Source organism: Mauremys mutica, chromosome 14 (assembly GCF_020497125.1).
Source record: "Mauremys mutica isolate MM-2020 ecotype Southern chromosome 14, ASM2049712v1, whole genome shotgun sequence".
Lineage (NCBI taxonomy): Eukaryota > Metazoa > Chordata > Testudines > Geoemydidae > Mauremys > Mauremys mutica.
This window is the reverse complement of record NC_059085.1, coordinates 17,777,226-17,802,452: the sequence shown is the minus strand read 5'-3', so window position 1 is coordinate 17,802,452 and position 25,227 is coordinate 17,777,226. Positions and strand designations below refer to the sequence as shown.

At 38.3% G+C, this 25,227-nt stretch overlaps 1 protein-coding gene across 1 annotated transcript in view; it reads left to right on the top strand.

Moving 5' to 3' along the window:
- CHD9 (chromodomain helicase DNA binding protein 9) overlaps positions 1-25,227 on the top strand; it is a 189,757-nt gene that overhangs the window by 8,404 nt on the left and 156,126 nt on the right. The window contains exons 2-6 of the mRNA XM_044986992.1: positions 1,091-1,291; positions 2,362-2,496; positions 3,028-3,118; positions 7,213-7,279; positions 13,210-14,815. Coding sequence (XP_044842927.1) covers positions 13,376-14,815 — 1,440 coding nt within the window. The 5' untranslated portion in view covers positions 1,091-1,291; positions 2,362-2,496; positions 3,028-3,118; positions 7,213-7,279; positions 13,210-13,375. The remainder of the gene's footprint in view (positions 1-1,090; positions 1,292-2,361; positions 2,497-3,027; positions 3,119-7,212; positions 7,280-13,209; positions 14,816-25,227) is intronic.

Here is a 25,227-nt window from a genome sequence, read left to right as displayed (position 1 = left end):
TGGAGAAGTTTTGGAGTAGCATGTTTCCTTGTTCTCAGAGCAGAATATTCAAGACTGTGTAACTTCTTCTTTCTCAACTTGCCAAAATCAACTTTGCTGATAAGGTGCAACACACACCTGTGTTGGTACCAGTGCTTTCAAAGAAATATTCCAATCCAGCAAGTTTTTTCTACAACGTTGGGGTAGTCTCATTTGAAATCAAACCTTCTGTTGTATACAAGAAGCTCTTGGTCATACACACATACAAGTAAATAGTGTAACTCACCAGTTTTCTATTATCAGGGGTTTTATGTGATATCACAATTTGTTACAATTGGAGCAGAGTGGTTATCCCAAATAAACTGAAATAAATAGTGTATTCCATTTTTTACTAATGTATATGGAGAGTCTAAATTGAATAAAGGTAGATTATTTTTGTTTATGGTTCCAAAGGATTTTTTTGAAATGGTGATACTTTGGCTCCATCAAGAGTGAGTTAGGGATTTTCAGAGTTATACAGTTTGTAATATAGGTATGTGTACATATATGCAGAGGAAGATTTTTTTTTTATTTTTGATATTTTACAAAATACTGGTCTCCTTGTTTGGGTAATAGCAGATCATTTTTTAAAGGTGTTGCCTCTAGGATAGCTTTGTTCAAACCAGCCATGTTTGGAAAAAATCTTCATTCCAGTTCATGTTGATAAAATTGGTCCTTACAATTTATATACAACATATTAACCCCATCCACACATTTCAGGGCAAACAGTAGAAACCACAGAAGCTTTACTGAACCACTTTTGAGTTGATGCATCATGTAACTACTTATAAGTTTGGCAAAATAACTAATTGACATCACAAAGTAAAGAAATACTGCTTAAATAAATGAGAAATACGAGAACGGGCAGCATCCCATTTTTTCTTTGACTGTGACTAAGCTGTGTGCATGCAACTTTCTGTAGTTTTGCATAGATATTTTATTTTTATGAACGTATTGGTGTAATTGTCATTGAGCTATCTGTTTGCATGGGTAACACTTTTTAATGCATTAATAATGCCTTATTTTTCTCATTACTTCATCTTTTATGTTTCTTTTTTCTTTTTAACACAAGATTCTTCAAAGCTACAAATACTCCATCGTTGTCTTAATATCGGAGGCTGGTCAAGCAAGTGGTCTCTCTTGGCTTGAGGAGTGAGAATCCTCTTTTTCTGGGTCTGAGTTATTGACAGAATCAGTTTGAGGAAGAATTTGTGATTGACAGCTATGTTTCAGATAACAAAACATTTAAGCAAGCTGATGTTTGCCACAGTTGGTAAGTGCAGAAATCAGTTTTCTGTAATTGTGATATTTTTAATTTGTAAACTAGTGGGACAGGCAGTGTTTGATTCCAAGATCATAATTTATTTTTTCCAGATTAAATTAAATAACGTTGAAAATAAAATACCATTAATCTGTGTATTGCAAAACCTTATGCTATAATTTAGCCTGTTTGTAGTACTACTTAACCAATTAACTCTTCATTATTCAGAAAAGTTGTTTGTATATTTAGTAATAGTTGACTGTTAAATTCTAGAAGTATGGGTTCTCAACTTGATTGACAGATTAGAAGAGAGGTTTTTGAATCTCTGAGGGGATCTCAGATTTTTTTCTGTTGTGATATGAAATCGCAGTATAAGAAGAAAATCTAAAGGAAACTTTTGTGGATATTTCTGTACAAAATTCATACATATCACCTAAGACAGTAGAGGACAGGTTAGAGGATGTTTCAGACGGGTGTCAAACTGTTTTAGACACAACCAATTTCTCTTTTTGCATCAATTAGAAATCAATTTTTAGGGTTCAAGAATTCCTAATGTAGAACAGCCTGTAAGTAGGCTAGGCATACTTCAGTCTACCAACTTTAGAATGAGTTTACAAGTTATTAAATGAGAAAAGAAGGGCAGATATTGCAGCATGTATCTCAAGAGTGTGTACTAAATATACTTTTAACATGAAGTTACCAGCTTATGGCAAACAGTTATCCTGATAACTGTGTTGTGCATTGTTTGGAAGAAACAACTCATTTTCCATGTATCCTGATTAAAACACTGTGAAGTTTCAAAAAATAAAATGATGTAAAATTAAGAACACTACTTCACTAATAAATTTGTGAGGGTACGTTAATGAAAGATCTCCTGAGAAACTTTCCTGAGAAGGCTTGTATTTAACAGAATTTAAGGCTGCTCTATCTGCCTACGAAAAGGATCATGTTTTTGTATGGGGAAATCTATCTATAAAAGCATATTGATATAGAATGCAAATCCACTTATTTCCCCCCTTTTCCTTCCCACGCAGCATTGGGGAAGGGGGATGGTATGCTTCATTGTGTTTTCTCTCTTCCAGGGATCCCAGAAGCTTTTACTTCTCCCCTCACCCCTCCCCTTCCCTGCAGTGTGTTTGCACATTTGGTGCCTCTTCTAGGCTCTGTGGGCTCCACTCCCCGCTATGTCCAATGGGGGATTGGAGCATGACTGTCGAGTAAGTGCACTTCCCCCAATTCAGCAATATTACTTCATATTGGCAAATACATCTGTTAAGCCCTGGTGTGTAATCACAGCAACCTTCGGCTTCCCCTTCTGCTCTCAGCTGAATATTTTAATGTATAAGTATTGGCAAGTTTAAACACGTTTTATTCAGTCTTGAAAATTATCATACTTTTTATATTCAGTACTTATAAATAGTTATAAACATTTTAAAATTCCAGCACGAAATCTGTCTACATCTCTATTGCAGTGATGGTCCTTCTCCCTTTCAATTTGTCCTTTTCCAGTCATGCTAAAAAAATAAAATAAAAACAAACAAACTAACTAACTTATCTTAGGTAAGTGAGCAAACAGAAATTTGCAAAATTGCTTTAAAAATCTTCCTTATTTATGAATACGTGGAGATTCTCATGTTTCCCAAGTGATCTGTGCCATAGATGTACTCAGTAGCTGAATTATCGGATGCTAAGATATGACTTTGAAGTGTGATTGTGATTGGTCTTTTGTTACTGTGTTTTACTTTCAGATCGCTAATGATAATGAGCTACCTGTTTTGGGGTAGGCATCACCCTGAGTTACTTGACCCTTCACAAAGGATATGCACTCTTAATTCATGGGTAAGGGTTCTTTTGATTTTTGACTTTTGTCATTTTGTCAAGTATCTTACAGAATGAAAAAAATTCAGTAAGAACATTTCACTTTCAACAATTTATTTTTCAGATTCTTCTGGGTTAATCAGAGAGTTTACATCATAGCGTCATCTAAGAGTTTGTATTAGCTTGTAATTTTGAAGCTATTTTGACTAATAAAAGCACATTTTAGGAACAGAATAATCTCTTAACAAGTATCAGTATCTTAACCCGGCCACTCCATGTTGATGATTTTTAGAGCTAGAGGAACTGAATGATTACGTTTATGTATATATTCAAAAGTTGATTATAAGACTACTTTTATGGAGTATAAAATAAACCTATTTTTACTCTGGGAAAATAGTGTGCATTTTCAATGTAGAGTTTTCAGGTGGATGGATATTCTGTTCAACAGAAGAGGTTTTTTATACACTTTCATCCTCCAGGCAAAGAGGGAAAGACTGAGAACTTCATGAGTCTTTCTGTTTTTATTTTGATACACTCTTTAATGCTTTGAACAAATATCATCTGAAACATACTGCATGCATATTTTCATTCACTTATTAAGCAGCGTATACCTGCATATAATAGTAAAATATCCGACTTTAGAGAGAATCTGAGATGCTTTTCAAATGGATACCCATATTCAAGTTTTGTTGTTTTTCTCTAAACAAACATCCACCATTTTCATATGTAAGAGACTGGTCATACTATGCTGGATTTAAAAAAAAACCACACAACTTTTCAGCATATTATGAAGGCACCATTTGCAGCTCCATGTTTGAGGTTGAATTAAGTAGCAGTGATTCTACCTACCCCTTAGTGTATATATAATACAGTGTATCCACCCCAAAATTTCAGCACTTTTTGAATATACAATAATTTTCTGATAATTTACAAATAAATCCATTAATTTGAGTTAAAATTTATTTTAAAATAGGTCCTTTAAGAACTGTAGCAACTGGCCTCAAAGCTCTTTTGTCCCTAATGATATTAGTAACACATCTTCAGCTTCCCTTCTAGCTAAAACTAAAATGTGTGTATGCTTCATAGATTGCATTTGAAGGAATAGCTTTTGGATTAATAGTAATTTTTTGCCATACTCTTCATAACTGAAAGTTTCTTGTTCAGCAGAGGCTGACAAATGATCTGCTACAGAGAATTCCATGAAGTGCCCTCTTGAAATTGCTGCCATGTCTGATTGTTCTCAGTTGGACTGAGGCCAAGCTGCACTCATCAGAAAAGATAGTGGCCCTCTCTGCTATTAGGGGCCACTATCTTCCCTGTTTTGGGAAGCTTAGCTTTACTCACATTGAGAGTAATAGAAGATGTGTCCTCTTTCCAAATGGCCATTTTTTGTGTAATTACCTGAAGTAGGATATCATCTGTCAGTCTCTGCGGACTGAAACTAAGTTATGAAGAATGTCAAACATTTACCATTAATCCTAAATTTTGCTGTCAAAAACCTATCTGTTGCACCAGATGATGTCAGCAGAGAAATTAGGGCAGAAGGGAAAAACTAGGGCTTCAGAGTACAGGGGGTTGTGGGGAGTGCAGGATGGAGCAGTGACTTTGGGCGTGATGTGCAGGAGGGAGAGAGAAACGGGGGGTATGCTTTGTGCTGCAGGGAGTTGTAAATCCATCTCAACTAGCCAGCACACACTGACTGCTTTGTGCTGCTCCGTAGAAGCATAAAGCAGCCAAGGCATCCTGGTGAATATGTTCCTAAAAGTTACTTTTTTTTTTTCCTTTTTTTCTTAATGAATTAATTTATTTTAAAGCATTAAGGTTGATTCTTCCATTCTTCATATTACAGGAAATATCCCATGTAAACATTTTCTTTTGGGGTTTGAATTCAGTGTTCATGTCTGAAATTTTTAATTAAAAAGTAAATTCCCAAGCACAAATTGTATATTAACTTAATCTTAGTATATGTGATATAAGGATGATTTAATATTCCAAAATAAGCATTATAAATGCAGAAAAATCCATATTAATGTATATCTGGACTTTTTCAATTTAATCTTAAAGTATGGAAATGCACAGGTGGGATAACCAAGTAACCTAACTTTGGCCTGTAATTATGCCATTAAGGGGGAAAAAATCAGTTGAATCTGTCTGACTACAGATGATAAAATGCTTTAGTCATAATATATGGTTATTGCATGGTGGTGTGGCAGGGCAGAGTTTATCTAACAGTGGGGTAACCTAACTGCATTTCTGTATCTTAACACATCAACAACATATTAAAAAATCTTAGCATAAGATTTCATTTTAACTATGAATTTCCATGGTGTGGAATATGTTTCAGGGACAGTTATACCATCCCGGTTGTTTTTTTGTAACTGTACAATACCTATATATACACTCAACTTTCAGTCCATGTTAGTATAATTTTTCTCTGGAAACAAAGGAGCAATAACTTTTACATTATCATTCTAGTTCTTCAAATGAAGAGAACCTTAACTAAGATGAAAATAACACAAAAAATAAGAATGTGAATGGGCTCAGATCCTGGAGAGAGAATGTCTGGATTTAGTTCTATTATGCAAGAGAAAACTACAAAAGCTTTTAAAATATCAGTTTATTCCTGCACATATAATTTAGGTTCATCTTTGCTATTGTCTACATCTCTGGTATTGTATACTTTTTTTGTCCAACCAGTGACTAAGGCAGTGGTTCTCAACCTTCATTCATTTGCGGACCCCCTAAAAAATTTCTAATGGAGATGCTGACCTGTGTGGAAATCTTAGATATAGCTTTCTGACTCCCAGAGTCTGGGGACCACAGGTTGAGAACCACTGAACAAAGGGATTTGATAATCAAGAACGTACATAGCACATGAAAATGTGTCATTTAACTTAGTAAGATGTAACAAGAATACCTCTGCACTTTCTTTGGCAAACCTCTGCCCAGTTAGAAGCAAGTCTCTTCTACTGTTTTGTAGGACAATTCTTAAGTCTAAGAAAATTAACTTTTATTCCTCCCTCCCGCCCCTCCCCCCCCAAGTCCCACCCCCAAACTTCAGCTCTTCCTTCCTGGCTATAGTTCCCAGTGCTTTACATCAGATACTACTGCTATCTTGCTTTCTGCCCGGTTTCCACTGCTGTCACATTTGCTCATCACAATGAAATGCATTTTTTTCTATATGCAGAAAGACTTTCTCTGAATTTAGAGCTAGAAGCATTTTTTGTAAAAACTTTCAAGAGTTGAATGGATCAGGGTCAAATTTCTTTGCAATTAGAATAGAATGAGTCAAGAAGTTCCCTCCCTGCTAGACAGGTAAAGGTACATATGTATTTTGTGTATAATATATAAACTTTTCCTTTAATTTGATCTTTTATAGTCTTAGAGAAATAAACAAACTCCCATCTTTTACAAGCATTTTGAATTTTGTTGCATCATGTCCGTAACTGAGCTTTCTTTTTTTAACCCTCTTTGGCCTTCTGAATGGACACTAACCCTAAAGTGGATGATGATGTCTCAAATTTCCACATGAAAGCAGTCACTGATGACTGAGGTTTTATCACTTCTGGCAGGAAGTGGTTGTACTTTTCAACAATCTGCCCTCTCAGTGTGGAGCAGTGATTTATTTACAATAGGCAAAAGTGATGACATTGTGTTTGGATATTGAGCTGCATGTTTACTTGACATCTACTAGCCGAAGGACTGAGCCTACTAGTCAGGAAGAATAATAGCTCCTTTGTCCCCAAAACCCACTGTCTCTTCAATTAAAGAAATCTAACTGTTCCGTAGTCTGTATAGTGTCCTGTATTTAATTGTGACGCTGTCCATCAACTTTCCATTTAATAAATTTTTAAAAGCATAACTTGCTGTCTCTTGCCTTTTTACACTCTTTTCCTTCTTGGTTTCACTCTTTTTTTCATTCCCCCGCCCCCCACCTGCCCCCCCATCTTTCCTCTTTTTTTCTTTTTCCCCATATTTCACCACTGTTTTCCTCTTCATTCTATTTCCTGCCACCGCGCCTTCCCCCAACAACCTCTCTAGCTTTTATGTCTATTTCTTTGCTAATTCATTCCATTAATCCTTAATCCCATCCTTTCTCACACACTTTCTTACAGAATCTACAGGACACTTAAATCAGAGAGCTACACATACCAACCAAAGACTGATCAGGGGCAATGCCAGGTAAAAAGCCAAGCTTCCACAACTGCTGGGAAAATGGTAGTTACTGTTTTCCTACCAGGTTTCTAGCCATCCATATACCCCGCTTAGGATGTCTAGCTTTTCATAGCTTCTGACTAGTTGGGGTATGATTCATTTGAATCCTAACCACTAACCCCTCTGACTGATGTAATGAAGAAAGTGTACCCTCTCTCTGTGTTAGCCCTTCCTTCTCTTCTCTGTGAGGTATGCGTGTGAAAAAGTTACTTTACCTCAACTTCAGTCCAGTCTGGATCCTCCTGCTTCGTTTTGATAATTTTCCACCTCTTACTGCGCACAGCTTTTTTTACAAGCAGCAGACTGAAACTGTCCTCCTCATTACCAGTTTTATTACTGCTCAAATGGTTCTGAAAATCAGCAGTGAAAACTAACCTAAACTGCAGTGAAAATATGGCCAAGTGCTGCAGAGGGATTGTGGGCAGGCTGAGAGGAACAGCACTGCATTGCTTTATACCCTGTTTTTAATGGGAAAATTTTGTAGTGGTTTTATTTTCTTGACAACTAAGTGTTAACACACTCATTTGATTTTAAATGGAAGCTCAGGTTGTGCAGAAATTTATGGCATCGCCACCCCCACCTAAGACATTTTTCTGCTCGCTTTAGGACCTATTTGAAGGATTCATATTTTTTTTAATCTGAGGGTTTAATTTCTGATTTGAAGTAGATCTCTTATGCATTACTAAAACCTGAATAGATTAAAGGTTAGGTACTTTGTTGAATGACCAGTGATTGAGACAAAAAAGTAAGGGTGGGAGGTGGTTCCTATCACAAAGAATTTACATATTACATTTTAGGTGTGATGTCATGACTGAAGATGTCCAATCATAGAATCATAGCATGTTTCAACTGAGAAAAGACAAGGGTTATTGCAGATAGTGTCCTGGTTATTCATTTTAGGCAAAGCGGAGTAATTCTGGAATAAAGTTGCATTTGTTTCAGATCAGAGTATCCACTTAGAATTATTCTGGAATGGCTGTGCTGGTCAGTTTCCCCATGGAGCTAAGTCCTAAATACCAAGCTTGTGAGATTGCAAGAAATGAGAGAAATAAAGTAAGAACAGGACACACATTGCTCATTGTATTTGTATTGTATTGCTTACACTGAAAAAAATTCTGGAACTATTGTAGATTAATTTGAGTTAAAATGCCACTTCTTGATTTAAAAAATGAAACATAGTTGAGAGAAACCTGAAATGATGAATTTATCAAATGTAGATTATACTAGCTAGTAAGAGGTAATGACCTCTTAAAAAAAACTAACAAGAATGTATTCATCTTCTTGGCTGGTCACCACTTGTATCAGTGGCTTCATACAGGCAGTTCATTAATGTTTAAGTGTCCAAAACAGAAAAACCTCAACTTTATAAAAGGACCTTGCCATCTGAAACTTGTGATAAGATTTGGGTTTTTTCTTCAAATTAACATTAAACCTTGTGCAATAATGCACCATTATGGATAAGAATTAAAACCTATAAAGTCATGGAATTCAGTGAGGCTTCCAGATAAAATTTTACTTTGTCACAAAATTTTACGTCTGAATATACATAAGGGTGGCAAATTAGATTTGATCTGGAAGCCTCACTGAATTCAAGTTGCCTTAAATCTGGAAGTTAAGTTTTCTTTCAAAACACTGAGTGATCATATGGTGCAGTAAACATATAGTTTTGGAAGAAAAAATGGAAGAAAAAGTTAAAGTAAAGGAACTTGGAGATAAAAGAACAGGTACCAATTCATTCTAACTGTATCTTACACATTCTGCCTGTTCAAGCTATTACTGCAGTTTCAATCATTTGACATGCTGAAGGCTAGACTCCCTACTCTGTTTAAAATGGGGGTATGCTAGAAGGACATCTTCCATGAGGGCTACTTGGCTATGAAACTTGCGTCCCACTTGATCTTGCAGAATCTCTATTTGTTAACCCAGGCATGCAGCCCTAAATATGAGGATTAGATTTCTAAACTCCTTCCTTTTACAATTTCCATGTAACTTATCTGTAACAGGTCGGCAGTGTTTCCTAACACACTACCTTGTTAGCAGGGAGGGAAACAGACAGCTAAAAAAGGCTAAGTAGTGCTAACACAGTGTTGCAGTTGCATCACTAGCCACATGTTTCTGACAGAGCAGGAGGTTGGCAAAACAGTTTGGTTTGCACAAACACCAAAACAAGTTTGGAAAATGTCTTAGTGTGAATGGTAGTGTTCCAAAGCAGAATATCATTAAACTTTCCAAACAAATTTGCATTTGTGCTAAATTGAACATGGTGGATGGTAGATTTTTTTTATATATTTAGTACAAACCATGGCTAGCTTTATCTAACTACAGTTACACACAGCTTTTTGTGGGCTCTACCATGGAGTCTTACACAGTTTCTTCCTCAAGGGTGCATAGTGTTTAAGCATTCAGGTAGACAAAATATTGGTGTAGATGGAGAACATCAGAACTGTCAACTACGTATGTGACCTGGGGGGACAATTTGTGCCCACTCATCCAATTGATGAAAGATGGTGGTTTGAGATCTGTGGAAATACAAAAGGACTATGTATGTGCAAGTAATACTTATTACAGTATTTTGTATTTTCACTCTAATCTGTGGTCTGACATTCATTTGTAAACAATGGACTTCGCTTTTTTCTTCACTCCCTGCCTTTGAAGGGGAATTTAGTACTTGCTTTAGATAATAATTGGAAATCAGAAGGATATATTTTCATTTAAAACATTTTCAATTGTGCAGGCATTTAAAACTGATTTTTATTTTTTTTTAAACATAGGGGTCCTTGATGGACAGACAGCTAATAAAATATAGTAAACCTGCCCATTGATTTAATGGGTCTCCTCTGAACCAGACCTATTTACCACTAGCTACAGTACTTGTACGTTATATTTAATCAAACTTGATTATGTTCTCCTGCTTTAGTTTCTTCTACTCCTCCTTGATCAAAGGGGATGATACAATTTGTTTTATGCTATATGCCTATGAAAGTGGGAAATATGACTACTAGCAATGCTTTTTAAAAATATGCTGTTTATTACACATTTTGCTTATCACAAATGAAGAGAAATATCAGTCTTCATAATTTTTCACTTCAAAATACTGAAGTGTGTGCTATATTTTTCTGTTAGCATAAGTGATGTGAAATCTGGTAGAGCAGGGGTAGGCAACGTATGGCACGTGTGCCGAAGGCAGCACGCAAGTTGATTTTCAGTGGCACTCTCACTGCCCGGTTTCTGGCCACCAGTCTGGGGGCTCTGCATTTTAATTTATTTTAAATGAAGCTTCTTAAACATTTTAAAAACCTTATTTACTTTACATACGAAAATACTTTAGTTATATATTATAGACTTAGAGACCTTCTAAAAACGTTAAAATGTACTACTGGCATGCAAAACCTTAAATAGAGTGAATGAATGAAGACTCGGCACACCACTTCTGAAAGGTTGCCGACCCCTATGGTAGAGGAAAGTATATTTAGCTTTTCTTCCAAAGCACAACTGATTAGAATGATGAAGAGAATATACTCTGGTCTTCTGGGGCATTTAGATAGTCCCACCTTTATTTCCCTTTTCCTTTCCACTTATTTTCTGAAGATGTTCTGGTTCCTTGCATGTTCTTTTTATTTATGTGGGGAAATGCATGATTAGGGCTTGCTGATGTTGACATTGCCTAAAGAAGTAGACCAACTAGAAATAGTGAAGTACCTCAGATGTGTAAGGTTCATGTATCAGTACAAACCCTAATTTACAAAATAATTGTGGGTTGAACAGTTTATAACCTCGAACACCTCAAAATCATAATTTAATTTGCAGAACGGTGCACTGCCTCATTTTCTTCTTGTCCTTCAAAACACTGCAGAGCGATTTTTAATGTATTGAACACATCAGAATTTGAAGGGATGTCAACTTTTTCTTTGTTAGCATCACTTTGTGATAAAGAAAAAATCCAAAATCAAGAAAACTCCAAAATATGTCTTGATCTGGCTCCAAATGTTGGCTGCCATATCACTAAAAGAGAGCTGTTTGATATTGACAACACCATCAGAATTGTCTTGTCTTATGGTTTTAATCCTGTCAAATGGACAGATCTGTCTGATTAACCAGCATTAGAGCAGAACAATGACCAGTATATGATTGCAATTATTGACAAATATTTCTGGCAACTTGGAAGTTTAAATAACCTGATTTTAAATCGGGTGGGCAATAATTTTCGCAGGGGGGCCACTCCATGAATTTTGGTAAGTCGTCATGGGCTGCACATTTCTACTATATTAATGGAGGGCGTGTGGGGTCTGGGAGGGAGTTTGGGTGCAGGAGGGGGTTCTGAACTGAGGTTGGGGTGCAGGAGGGGGTGCGAAGTGCAGGCTCTGGCCGGAAGGTGCTTACCACAGGCGGCTTCTGGCCGGCTGCTGCTGGCATGTCTCTGTGTGCCCCTTGGGGGGAGGGATGCAGCAGGTCTCTGCGCTGCCCCTGCAGCTCCCATTGGCCGGAAACTGTGAGGACAGTGCTTGCGGGTGCAGGCAGCGCATGGAGCTGTCTCCTCCTCCTCCTCTCCCCCCCCCCTCCGCCAGGGACTTGCAGAGACATGCCAGCAGCAGCTGGCTGCTTCCGGGAGTGGCGTGGAGCCACGGCAGGCAGGCAGCCTGCCTGAGTGCCCTGCTGCGCCACGGGACTTTTAGCGGCCCGGAGGTCATGAGGGGGCAGAGGATGCCAGACAGAAATGTTAGACAGGCTGGATCCGGCTCATGGGCCATATTTAAATTGTAAACAAAATACATATACAGTTTGGAATGGATGGGGGAGAAGCCTTTTATGACTCATTTCCATCACTTCGCGTATTTGGTATCAGTTCCTGTTCAGACTTCTTTCATACCTACACACAATATAGGGCTCTGTCCAGAAGGAAAAATTTTTCAACCTTCTAGGATGTCCCTAGGAAGACCACAAAACTTGCTATGCAGAGGTCATATCCAGGGAGTCGGTCACTAGAGGGGAGAGCTTTGGAGGAGCATGCATAAGTTTTAGCAATGGTGGATTTCAAGAGTTAAAATTTTTTCTTCCATCTGAATGTTATTGTTTGTTGTGTATGAGACAGGAAAGACTGTTAGAAGACCAATGCATATTTTAAAGTGATTTCTTCAGTATTCTTGAAGACTAAGTTTTCTGATTATCTAGGAAGTCAAACTATCACATATAGCAGTAATAGAACATATTTTCATTCAAGCTTGCATATTGGATGTTGTGTTGAACAGAAATATGAATGTTGTATTTCAGGGGCCTTGTGACTAGCTCAGTTTTGCCAATTAATTTCTAGCCAATTCTGTTCTAAAGCTTGATGAGTTGCTCTTTTTCCTTTGGTATATACATACTCTCTCCCCAAGATTTTCTTTGAGTTCTATCCTGCCAGTGGTGATTGCCCTCTGTATTTGTTGATTTCAGTGGGAATTTGACCTCATGAAAAGAAAGTTTTCATTCCAAATACAGTAAAAGTTGTTTAATAGTTATGCCTTTGTGGATTCTACTGTGTCTTGGTTAAGTGGGTTTAAATGAAATTAATCTAAACATAACTTAATGTTTCTTGTAACTTGTTCTGTTCAGCTGAATAATAATTACCATTTACCCACCTCTTATTTATATACAAAGGAACAGGTTTTCACAATTGCTTACACACAGTTTGCATGTGTAAGTGCAGTAATTGTGCATATTATGCATGTGTTCACTTCTAAAAATTGTACAGTTTTCTATTTCTTTAAAGTCAAAATGAGTCTAATTGCTCACTTCTGTTTATATAAATATAGAGTAAAATTGACAAACTAATACCAAGAGGAGGAGGAAATGAAAACTAAATAAAACAAAACTCCAGAAAAGTAAGTTTAAAGTCATTGCTCTTCTTTTTTCCCTAGGATATTTGTACAGTTTAAGACATACATTTCTTCAGAAGCACTAATGGATGTTGACATGTATTGGATAAGGTGGTGACCACTGGAAGTAATCTGTTGCTGCTCACTGCAGAGAGGCTAAATTGACTCCATTTGGAGTTCAGAGACGAAGCAGTGTGGACGTATCAAGATGACTGATCCTATGATGGATTTTTTTGATGATGCCAACCTTTTTAGCGAGACGTTGGAAGGTTTGTCCGATGATGCTTTTGTACAACCTGGACCTGTTTCACTTGTTGATGAATTGAACTTGGGTGCAGAATTTGAGCCTTTGCACATAGACTCATTGAACCATGTGCAAGATACTCAAACTCAACAAAAGATGAGTGAATTTGAGCAGTTAAATCAGTATGATTCACTGAAACTTCAAGTCAATCAGGCTTTCAGCAGCCCAGCTGACAGTGTTTTATCGCCACGCTCTCAATTTAATTGCTCACCAATCCATCCACAAAACCAATCCAACGGAATGTTTCCTGATGTGGCTGATGGTAGTCCTATGTGGGGTCATCAAACTACCACAACTGTTCCAAATCAAAATGGGTCCCCTTTTCACCAAGGACATTCTCAGTCTATGCAGCAAACTAAAAGTTTTGTAGCACACCATGACTTTGCCTTATTTCAGGCCAACGAACAACAGCATCAGTGTGCCTCACTACAGTCGCAACAAAGCAGAAACAACATTAACGCAGGGCAAGATGCTCTGAATCCGCCAACAAACTTTATGGAGGTTAACGTATCTGCTTCACGCAGAGTCAGTGTTACCCATCCACCTCAAATTGCTAATCCATCAACTTCACAGCAGCCTCTTTCTGTTCAACAGTTTTCTCAAAATGCCAGTGCTTCAATACGTTTTTGTGGGAATCAAGAAGGAAACTTTGATGGACAATCTCCAACTATGACTCCTTGCTCTGTTAATAATACACAGCAGTTTTCTTCTCCATATTCTTACTCTAATAACCACATTTCTCCTACAAGCCTTCTACAGTCTTCTACCGCTCTTTCTACTAGCCAACAAACACATCCTTTATCTGATTATACTGGAAGTGATGCCTTTACATCTCAAACAGGGACCAAGCAAGAAACCACCGAGCACCTCTTGAATCCTAACACACCTTTGAATTCAAATAGTTTCCAAATGTTGCATTCAGCACATCCTCAGGGCAGCTTCAGTAGTTCAAAACTCTCTCCTGTGAACATTAATTTTCCAGCCTCTGCGGGTTCTGCTTCTCAGATAAGCCATTTCGGTGATCCTATAGAAAGCAATGGTTTTTCATCTTTGGATGAGAACTTACTTCATCAAGTTGAGTCTCAAGCTGAACCATTTACAGGACTTGATCCAGAGGACCTCCTTCAGGAAGACCTCCTACCCCAATTTGATGACTCAGCATTTGTTCAGGACACTTCAAGCCACATATTAGACCATGACCTAAACCACCATATTACCCCACAGCAAATAACACAGTCATCCGATAATGCTCGGACACAGTCTCAAAGTCAGATGCATCCCTGGCATTCTACAGTTTCTAATCGGCATCTACAAGACAGAAATCGTATAGTCTTGCAAGGGCAGGTATGTAGCCCTTTTTTGGGAGGGTGTGGCGTAATTGCTCCAGTGAACTTAATCATGTTGGTAAGTATTCATTCTTTGTCCACAGGTAACTCTAAAATCTCTGATCTGTTGTTGGTCATTTGTTAGTAAAGAAAAAGTAACTCTTCTATCCTTGAAAAGAAATTACAGCCTGTATCTCTAAAAAAGATACTCCTGTCTAAATGGATAAATATCTCTAATTTAGATTTCTTAAGTACTAAAATGGTTAATACAGAATTAGTTTTAGAAATACTACTACAGTATTCGCCTGGAACTAAGAACCTTATGTGTAACTGCTGCGGTCTACATCTTATTTTTGCTGCGGTAAGAATTTACTAATGTGTACTAGGTACAAATACACTTTAAGAAGTTATATGTAGTTTAGTTTTCATAAGAGATTGAAGTATAGCTTTAAGAGTCTGAGGGACTATTTTTCTCACAGTATAATGCAGGTTTTTACTTTTACTACCTGCAGTGTAACCAGAGTTGTATATGTTCCCTACTAGGTAAGTTTTTCACTATGTTGAGTGAGTAGAAAGACAAGGAGCTGTCCTTAAAGCTGTAATGCTTGTTGAATTTTAGGGGAATGGAAAAAAATGCTGCTTCATTAAAAGCCTGAAGAACTAAGAAAAAAAACTTTGTTTTACCTAACCTTTCAATACCAGAAATGCTAAATCCTGTGTTATTGCCTTTTGTTGATAGTTTCTGTGGAGGACACGAGAAGTGGATTAGCTTTCTTAGCCCTTAATTGAACGAGTGGCTGTGTTGAGTCTTTTTTAAAGTGATCTTCATTTTCACCTGTTTGTCAGTTGTGTGCTTATGTTAAATAGGTATTTGATGAAAATTACTGAGTAAAAATCACTTCCATTTTTTATTTTAGTCAGCTTGTTCTTGTGATTTCATACATTTACTAGTTCTCAAGTTATCCATTCCAGTAAAACAAACACAGAAAACCAGGATAAGAAAGATCTGAATTCATGTAAATCAGTGCAATGCGTCCTGTTAACCCAACGTTTTAGAAAACTCCACTCTCTAGCTTGTAGCACCAAAGGTGTGCACTCACCTCACCCCACTGAACTCAGAGGTGTGATCTTGAAAGGCTGTGAGCCATTTAAACTCAGATTTGTAAGGTCAGAATGGACCACTATGATCTAGTCTGAACTCCTGGATAACACAGGCCTACACCACACCCAGTAACTTCTGCATCAAGCCCACAAGTTCTCTTTGAGCTACTGCATGCCTTTTAGAAAGATATTCAGTCTTGGTGGTGGTGAACCACCGCCTCACCATGTATGTTGTTCCAAAAGTTAATTATCGTCACTGGGTTTTTTTGTGTGTTCTTATTTCTAGTTTGAATTTATCTAGGACTACGTTCAGCTTGCAACTGTTTAATCTCCTGATGCCTTTCTCTGTACTATCAGAAATCCCTGCCTCCTGTAGCTGCTCGTAGACTATGATCAAGTCACCTCTGAACCTTCTCTTGGATATACACTATAGATTGAGCTTTAGTTTCTCCATATAAGGCATGTTTTCCAGACCTTAAATCATTCTTGTAGCTCTCTTCTGAAAGCTTTCCAATTTAATATCTTTTTTTTTGAACATTTAACATCCTTTTTCATTCCAGTAATGGTTTCACTAATGCCAGATATACAAGTGATACCACTTCCTTAATCCTACTTGATATTCCCCTACTTATACATTCAAGAATCCCATTTGCTCTTTTAGCTACAGCATTGCACTGGGAGCTTATGTTCAACTGGTTACCTACCATAATCCCTTACCCCTCTTCTCAAGTCCTTTTAAGAACCCCTGTTTTTCCAGGATATAGTTCTCCATCTTATAAGTGTGACCTACATTCTTTGGTTTTTAAACGTTTGACCTTGCTTTTGGCTATATTAAAAGGTATGTTGTTCAAATGAGTTCACCTTACCAAGCAGTCCAAGTCAGTCTATGTAACTGACCTGTCCTTATCATTTACCACTTCATCAAGTTTTGTATCTTCTGCAGATTTTACCATAATATTTTATATTCAAGATGTTGACTAGTATAAGGCTGAGAACAGATCCCTGCAAGACTCTAGTAGAAACACCCACTTTGAATGATGATTCCCCATTTACAGTAACTTTTTTGCAATCTTTCAGTTAACAAATTCTTAATCCATTGAATATGTGCTGCATTGATTTTGTGCATAATGTAATGTTATCAGAATGGCATGTAGCGTTAACACAGTTACCGTGATCAACCAAACTTGTGATCCCTTAAAAAAAAGTTTGACACTCACTTTCCATAAAACCATGGTGATTGGCATTCAGAATACTACCATCCTTTTAATTCTTTGCTGATTGTCAATGTAAGAATGGCCATACTTGGTCAGACCAATGGTCCATCTAGCCCAGTGTCCTGTCATCCAGGAGTGGCCAATGCCAGATGCTTCATACGGAATTAACAGAACAAGCAATCATTGAGCAATCCATCCCCTGTTGTCCACTTCCAGCTTCTGGCAATGAGAGGCTAGGGACACCCAGAGCATCGGATTGCATCCCTGACCATCTTGGCTTATAGTCATTGATGATCTATCCTCCATGAACTTACTTAATTTTGTTTTTGAACACCATTATAGTTTTGACTTCCACAACATCCCCTGGCAATGAGTTCCACAAGTCAATTGTGCATTGGGTAAAGAAGTACTTTCCTATGTTTCTTTTAAACCTGCTGCCTATTAATTTCATTTGATGACCCCTGGTTCTTGTGTTATGTGAAGGAGTAAATAATACTACTTTGTTCACTTTCTCCACGTTCATGATTTTATAGACCTATATTCTATCCCCTCTCTTTTCCAAGCTGAAATGTCTGTCTTTTTAATTTCTCCTCATATGGAAGCTGTTCCATACTCTGTCATTTTTGTTGCCCTTATCTATAGCTTTTCCAGTTCTAATTGATCTTTTTTGAGAAGGGGTGACCAGAACTGCATGCAGTATTGGAGCTGTGGGTTTATTATGGATTGCTATAGTGGCATCATTATATTTTTTTCTTTTGATTCCTTTTCTAATGGTTCCTAACCTTCTGTTAGCTTTTTTTTTTTTTTTGACTGCCGTTGCACATTGAGCGGATATTTTCAGAGAACTATCCACAGTGACTCCAAGATCTTTCTTGAGTGGTAACAGTAGTGGGGATTATGTTTTCCAATGTGCATAGAAAACATAATCCCTACTACTTTGCATTTATCAGCATTAAATTTCATGTGCTGTTTTGTTGCTAATCACCCAGTTTCATGAGATCCCCTGGTAACTCTTTGAAGTCTGGTTTGGATTTAACTATCTTGAGTAAGTTTGTATAGGCTTCCAATTTTGCCATCTTGTTGTTTACCCCTTTTTCCAGATCATTTATGAATATGTGGAACCGCACTGGTGCCAGTACAGATTCGTAGGGGGGCACTTCTCCCCAGCCACTATTTACCTTTGACCATATCAGCCTGAGGCATCTTTGTTTGAAAATTTTGGTTAACGTTATTAGCCATAAGCAATCTTTTTTTCCTCTTTAAAAAGAGAGAAAATAAATTAAATGTTTAAAAAACCCTACATTCCAGCACTGTTATGAAATTAAATCAGAAAAGTAAGGAAGTGAAAAATCCTAAGCCAATTTTAACTTGTCTGGACATAAAAATATGATGCGTGTACAATATAAGTAGTCAAGCAAATTAGCATGGCTTGATTTGGGAACATAGGAAAGTGCTATACTCGAACAGACCTGTGATCTGTTTAGTCAGCTATGTGGTTTCCCAATGATGGCCAGAACTTCAGAAGAAGGAGCAAGTCTACATAACAGACAACTATGCAGTGACATGCCCGTAAGGGAAGTTTTGTTTTTTAACCTCAGGAGCTTAGTGACTGATGGGCATGAAGTTTGTCGTATAACACTTTCAGTTCCTTACTTTGTTGTGTTAAATGCATTATCTTAACACAGGTTTTTTTTGCATTTAATTATTTAACATGGAAGGAGGAAAATATATTTACTTAAGGAATGCATATACATCTCTTGTAATTTACTCTTTGTGGGAGCTCCCACAATAAAACACTAATTTACTTCAAGATTATTAGCTTGACGCTTAAAATAAAACTACACGTTAAACTGTGGGGGTTTCTGTGTCTTATTTTGGTTACTGCTGTCTGTACTGCTTGGAAAGAGGGACTGCACAAGAGCAGTCGTAAGGCTGAATGGTGATCCTTCTTCACTACTGGGTATTTGAGAGGGAGCGGTGTTTTAATTGGTGCCGAGAGAGTTTTGTTACAGTAGTGTAGACTGTATTAACTAAGCAGTTCCACGGCATTTTACCTTGAAATCACAACAGTATCTGACAGGTCCATAGAACTTGAAATAAGCAAGCTTTATGTGGATTTAGTAAAGGAGAGTTGGAAAGTGAAGTCCATTCCCTGTCCTCATCTAGACATAAGGCTCTGACCCTAGCCCTCTCCTAAGCCACTATTACAACTTGTAAATTAGAATAACCACTTTGTGCAATTGTAGTGGGTTTTGGGGTCACTGAAATTCTTTAACTACAGATTCCTTGGCTTGTCCTCTAGTCTACCCCCTTGTAGTCTCTCTCTGCCACCCTAACAGAAACCCTCTTTGCGGTGTGCAGGAAGTACACAGATTCCTGTGCATAGTAGGCCTGGGCTATCTCCCATGTAGCCCTCAAGTACAGATTAAGTCATCGAGATTGCCATATGCTGGCCCTCTTTACCATGTGTGAATTTTACCCTATAAGGTTAGACACTTGTGGGGCTTCTCTGTACCACTAGGATTGAGAGGGATTTTGAAAAATACTGATGTAGTACTTACCTATTTTAGGTATTTACAAGGCACCTACTGCCTTGATATCTAATCCGCTGTTCTCATATTAGAGGAACTCAGTGAGCTGAAGCCTTCCAGTTACAGGGAATCTCTTTGGTAGGGGGAAAAGGTGCTCTCAGTGGCCTCTGAAAATACCCAAATCAATTAAAAGATAGAGCATGCAGTTTAACTCTTTACCTGATTGCCTGCAGTTGAGGGACAGAGACCTTGCACAGATAATCTCTTTTTGTGTGAACAGGAATTTCCAACTCAAACTACTACAACAAAATTTTGCATCCTGTATGCCCTTTTAATCCTGCGATCCCACGTTCACAGTGATACCCTCTGTGCATTAATGTGTTCCTTCCTGTTGACCGTATTCAAAGTGTAAAAAATTAGACATGAAGTATTGTCATGCCATGGAATTGCTTTTTATGTGTAGGAGATTCTGGTTCCTTTTTTCTTTAAAAAAAATCTAATTTACTTTATAAAAATAAGGAACCTCCTCTCGCACTTTTTTAGGGGCAAGAACACACCAAAAACACTGAGGTTCTCTCTTGCACAGTTTGGGATGGATATGAGTGACCGGTGTTACAGGTCCCTGTGTGCCATGGAGTCTAACTAGAGGATTTTGAGAGTGGGTCAGACCAAGAAAAAGTGAGGGGTAAGGGTTGTTGGATTCTTTAGGGGGGAGGGATAGCTCAGTGGTTTGAGCATTGGCCTGTTAAACCCAGGGTTGTGAGTTCAATCCTTGAGGAGGCCACTTAGGGATCTGGGGCAAAAATTGGTCCTGCTAGTGAAGGCAGGGGGCTGGACTCGATGACCTTTCAAGGTCCCTTTCAGTTCTAGGAGATTGGTATATCTCCAATTATTACCTTTTATTACCTTCAGTTACCTTTCATACTTTGCAGAAGAAAGCGTTTACCTGTTATACTGCATCCATGAGAATAATGCTTGGGGCAGTATCTGTACTGGAAAAAAGAATAGTGTTAGAAAATATGTTCAATAACATGATGTTAAAAAATTGTGGATGAAGGACAATTGTATTAAATAATATGGTTAACCACCATCAGCTGATGCATTTTTAAACATGGCTTTCCTTGTCCATAAATTCAAAATTGTGTTTACCACATTGTTTAACGTGTTTCAAGCACAATATCTTTTCCCAAATCGATGAGGTCTCGAAAAATCAATTTGATCTTGCCATATTGGCAGCTGTGACCCTCCTCAATGCACAGCCTATTTACTGTGCATCAAGAAAAATATTTGAACCACAATAAATAAACTGGTGAACAAAAAATCGTGTTCAGCAGTCTTCAGGCTGTTTTTTAGTGTAAAGAAATGTGCTACATTAAACTCCCAATGCAATAAAACAGTTTATGAAAATAAGATTTATTTAGTCTAGCTTCAAGTGTTTCATTGTTTGTCCTGATTAAGCAGTCAAGTAGGAAGTCAACTACAATAAAAGCTCTGTTATCCGACATGTTGGGGAAATGGGGAGTACCAGTTAATTGAATATTCTGGTTAACTGAGAGTTAGTTATTTTTTTATATTTTTTTTACCAATGGAATACTAATTTTCAAGGAACTAGAATACAATAAAATGAATCAAGTACAAAATAGTGTACAGGTACTCACCAATCCAATAGTAGTAGTACTGCACTGCAGAGTGGTTGGTCTCTTGAAGCACTTAGGTGTATGAAGTTTTCCATACAGTAGGTTATCTTATGACACTACATATCACTATGGGCAGTGCATGGTGTACACCCAGATCACTAAAAATACACTTCACACTAAAACTATACTGAACATAATTTAATCTTTGATTCAGAAGACACTTCAGGATCTTGGGGTGCCTCGGTGTTGTTATTATCAACACCAATTATCATAGTAGATGTAGAAGGTGTAGGAGATTGGACTGAATTTGTAATGACCCTGTGACACACACTGGAAGCTGCTTTTTTGAATAAATCCCTGATACCAGCTTGCTTGCTTGTCTTCTGCCTCTTTTGCATAAAAGTAGAATGCAGAATGTGCAGTTGAATAACATGCTGGGCAGTATACTAGTCCCCAGGGCTGGCTCCAGGGGTTTTGCTGCCCCAAGCAGGCCCCCCCCTCAAAAAAAAAAAAAAAAAAAAAAAAGGGCAATCTGCGGCAATTCAGCTGGAGGTCCTTCGCTCCAAGCGGAAGCAAGGGACCCTCCGCCGAATACCTGGACGTGCCGCCCCTTTCCAGAGTGGCTGCCCCAAGCACGTGCTTGCTAAGCTGGTGCCTGGAGCCGGCCCTGCTAGTCCTGGTTACTAGACTGAAGATTAGTATTCAGAGATATCAGAAATACTGGTTAATTGAGTGCTGGATAATAGAGCCTTTACTGTATCATTTCAAACTATTCTGTATCCATCTGACAATCTGTATTATCTATTGATTGGAAGAAGTCAACAGATTTTAATAGACAGATGACCAATTTGCTATTGTGGCAATAACTACAATAGTATTCACATTTTGTTATGTTTAAAATTTATTTTTTTTAATTTAATAGTTTCTATAGATACCCTATTGAGAATCCTGTGGACTTGAGTCCCTTTTAATAATGCATATAATAGCTACCTAAGGGTAATATTCCTTTAAGTTATAGAGAGACCACCTCTAGTTCCAACTTCATGTGTGCTAAATCCAGCAGGGGTGCCAGTAGTGACTATGGCTTTTTTTAATGTGTACATCTATCCACCAAGAACTGGGACTGAAGCAACCAAACCTTTTCAGATAGGCTACCAAATGGGCTTCAAAGAGAAGTGTTTTAAATCAGTGGTTCTCAACCTGGGGGCCCATGAGCAGATTTCAAGGGGTCCACCAACCAGGGCCAGCATTAGACTCTCTGGGGCCCGGGGCAGAAAGCTGAAGCCCCACTGCATGGCGCTGAAGCCCAGGGCCCTGAGCCCCGCCACCCGGGGCTGAAGCCAAAGCCTGAGCATGGGGCCCCAGTCAATTGCCATTCTTGCTACTCACTAATGTTAGCCCTGGCTTTTATATATAGAAAAACAGTTGTGACGCAGGTGGGCAGTGGGGTTTTTATAGCATGTTGGGGGGTCCTCGGAAAGAAGAAGGTTGAGAACCTCTGCTTTAAATCATTGTTTAGAGAGGTTCAAGACACCCACCCTATTAGTGAAAAAGTCCATATGCTGCTATCAGTCCTCTGAGTTAGAAAGTCCTTGTCTTTTGTGTAAGTTTTTAATTGCAGACTTACATTTTCACATGCAGAACAATTAACCCTAAGGAACTGTCTTAATAAAGTGTGAGTGTGTGTATTTGCTTGTGTTTCTGAGCTACCTCTGTAAAACAACAGTTGCCTGTTTTAGAACTTCTATGCCTGAGGATAAATAGTTTTTTAAAAACTGTTTCTTATGGACTTATAAAGTGCTCCTTTGGCAATGCTGCACAGCCAGCAAACTCTGGTTTTATCACAAGTTTGGAAATATTTGGTGTTTTTCTTAGTCTAGCTACTGCAGTCCTGTGATTTATGTGAGAATCTCTGATTTTGTTTTTAAAGCAAGTTTTTAGTTCCCTCAGTTGAGAAGAAAATCTTGAAAACATTGTGAGTGTACTCTCAAAAGGCAAATAAAAAAGCCGCCAACATTTATTGCTTTTTAACATTCTCATAGGTTTTTAATTCAGTCCCATGATTTGTTGGGACCTGAGTCATGAATTTAATAGTTTGGGGTTTGCAAAACTGTATGCAGTATGTATCAACTGATATTTTTACCTTGTCACATTTTGGTCTTTGTAGACGAGCCAAGGGTTGATTTTAAATGAGAATGGATTAAATACCCTCTCTGCACACAGAGGTGGTTAGTCCAAATTGAGTTTTGCAGTGTAATGAGGTGTCACAAATCTCCTCCCCTACCCCTACCCCACCGGTGTATAGTCTATCAAGGGCACCCCTCTCAGGCTTCTGGCTCCCTGTCTGTCACCTCGCTTGGGCAGAGTCTCACATTTGTCTCCCTCCTGACCAGGGTATTTCCAGGTTGCACAGCTCCCTGATGATGCTATGAACTCTCCAGAAAAGTCAATCTGTTTAAGAAGGTCTGCTTCACCTTTTCCCCCTCAGCAGTGGCACACAGTGCTATTGCCAATAGTTATAAGTTACCCTACAGCACTTCCTGTGGAAGCCTGTTTATTCTTAAGGTAAAAGCATTATAGAAAACACATCAAAAACAATAAAAGAACCTATATGGCTGCTAATACATTTTTACCAAAGATCACCCCCATTTTCTTCAACATGGGATCTGGCATGTCAGTCCTTCCAACCTTTCCCTAAGGTTTGGGGCCCTCTGTCAACTGGAAGTCCTGACCATTTGCTGGGGATCAGAACAAAAAGCCCTGATCCTGGTTAAAGCCAGGCTATATATCTAAAAATCCTTTCTTTGGATTCTCCAGGGACCAACAGACAGATTGGGTCTTTCAGCTGTCCTGTTGTAACAGGTTATCAACAGACAAACGGTCCCCCTCTCAGGGCAAAGCTTAAAAGGCTGAGACCATTGCGGTTTGCAGTCCCCTCCTCCCTAGTACTTCCTATGAATTCCACTTAACCCATTTTGTTCCAAAAGTTCAATTGTTGGCTATATTGTTCAGTCTAGTCCTTTGAAGTTCACATTATCTCCCTGAGATTGCATTAATCCTTGTTCCTCCTAATGAATCATAGAATATTAGGGTTGGAAGAGACTTCAGAAGGTCATCTAGTCCAACCCCTGCTCAAAGCAGGACCAATACCAACTAAATCATCCCAACCAGGGCTTTGTCAAGCCAGGCCTTAAATACCTCTAAGGATGGAGATTCCACCACCTCCCTAGGTAACCCATTCCAGTGCTTCACCGCCCTCCTAATGAAATAGTTTTTCCTAAGCTCCATCCTCTTTGGAACCCCCCTTCAGGTAGTTGAAGGCTGCTATCAAATCCCCCCTCACTCTCTCTCCTGTAGAATAAACAAGCCCAATTCCCTCAGCCTCTCCTCATAAGTCATGTGCCACAGCCCCCTGATCATTTTTATTGCCCTCTGCTGGACTCTCTCCAATTTGTCCAAATCCTTTCTGTAGTGGGGGGCCCGAAACTGGATGCAGTACTCCAGATGTGGCCTCACCAGTGCCAAATAGAGGGGAATAATCACTTCCCTCGATTTGCTGGCAATGCTCCTACTCATCAAGATCCATACAATCCCACAGTAGTACACAAATATTTGTGTTTTCAATACAATGGACACTAAAGGCATTAAACTTTAATTCAGTAAAGTTTAACTTAATTCTGTAAGGTTTACCCAGAATAGTGCAGGATACTATCATATCTGTCATGAGGAAACTGGCATTGCTACCGATTGTGGCATACTGTTCTATTGATAAATAGAGGAATTCAGTTGCTAGTGTTGCAAAAGTATGAAACTTCTTTTTTTAAAAATAAAAATGAAACACTTTCCAGAGCTGCGATACCATCTGGTAAGCCTGGTATGTAAACAAGACAAGTAATATAAATGGTCATGCTACTTTTAAGTGGAAATTTAATTTAGAGGGTGTGGCAG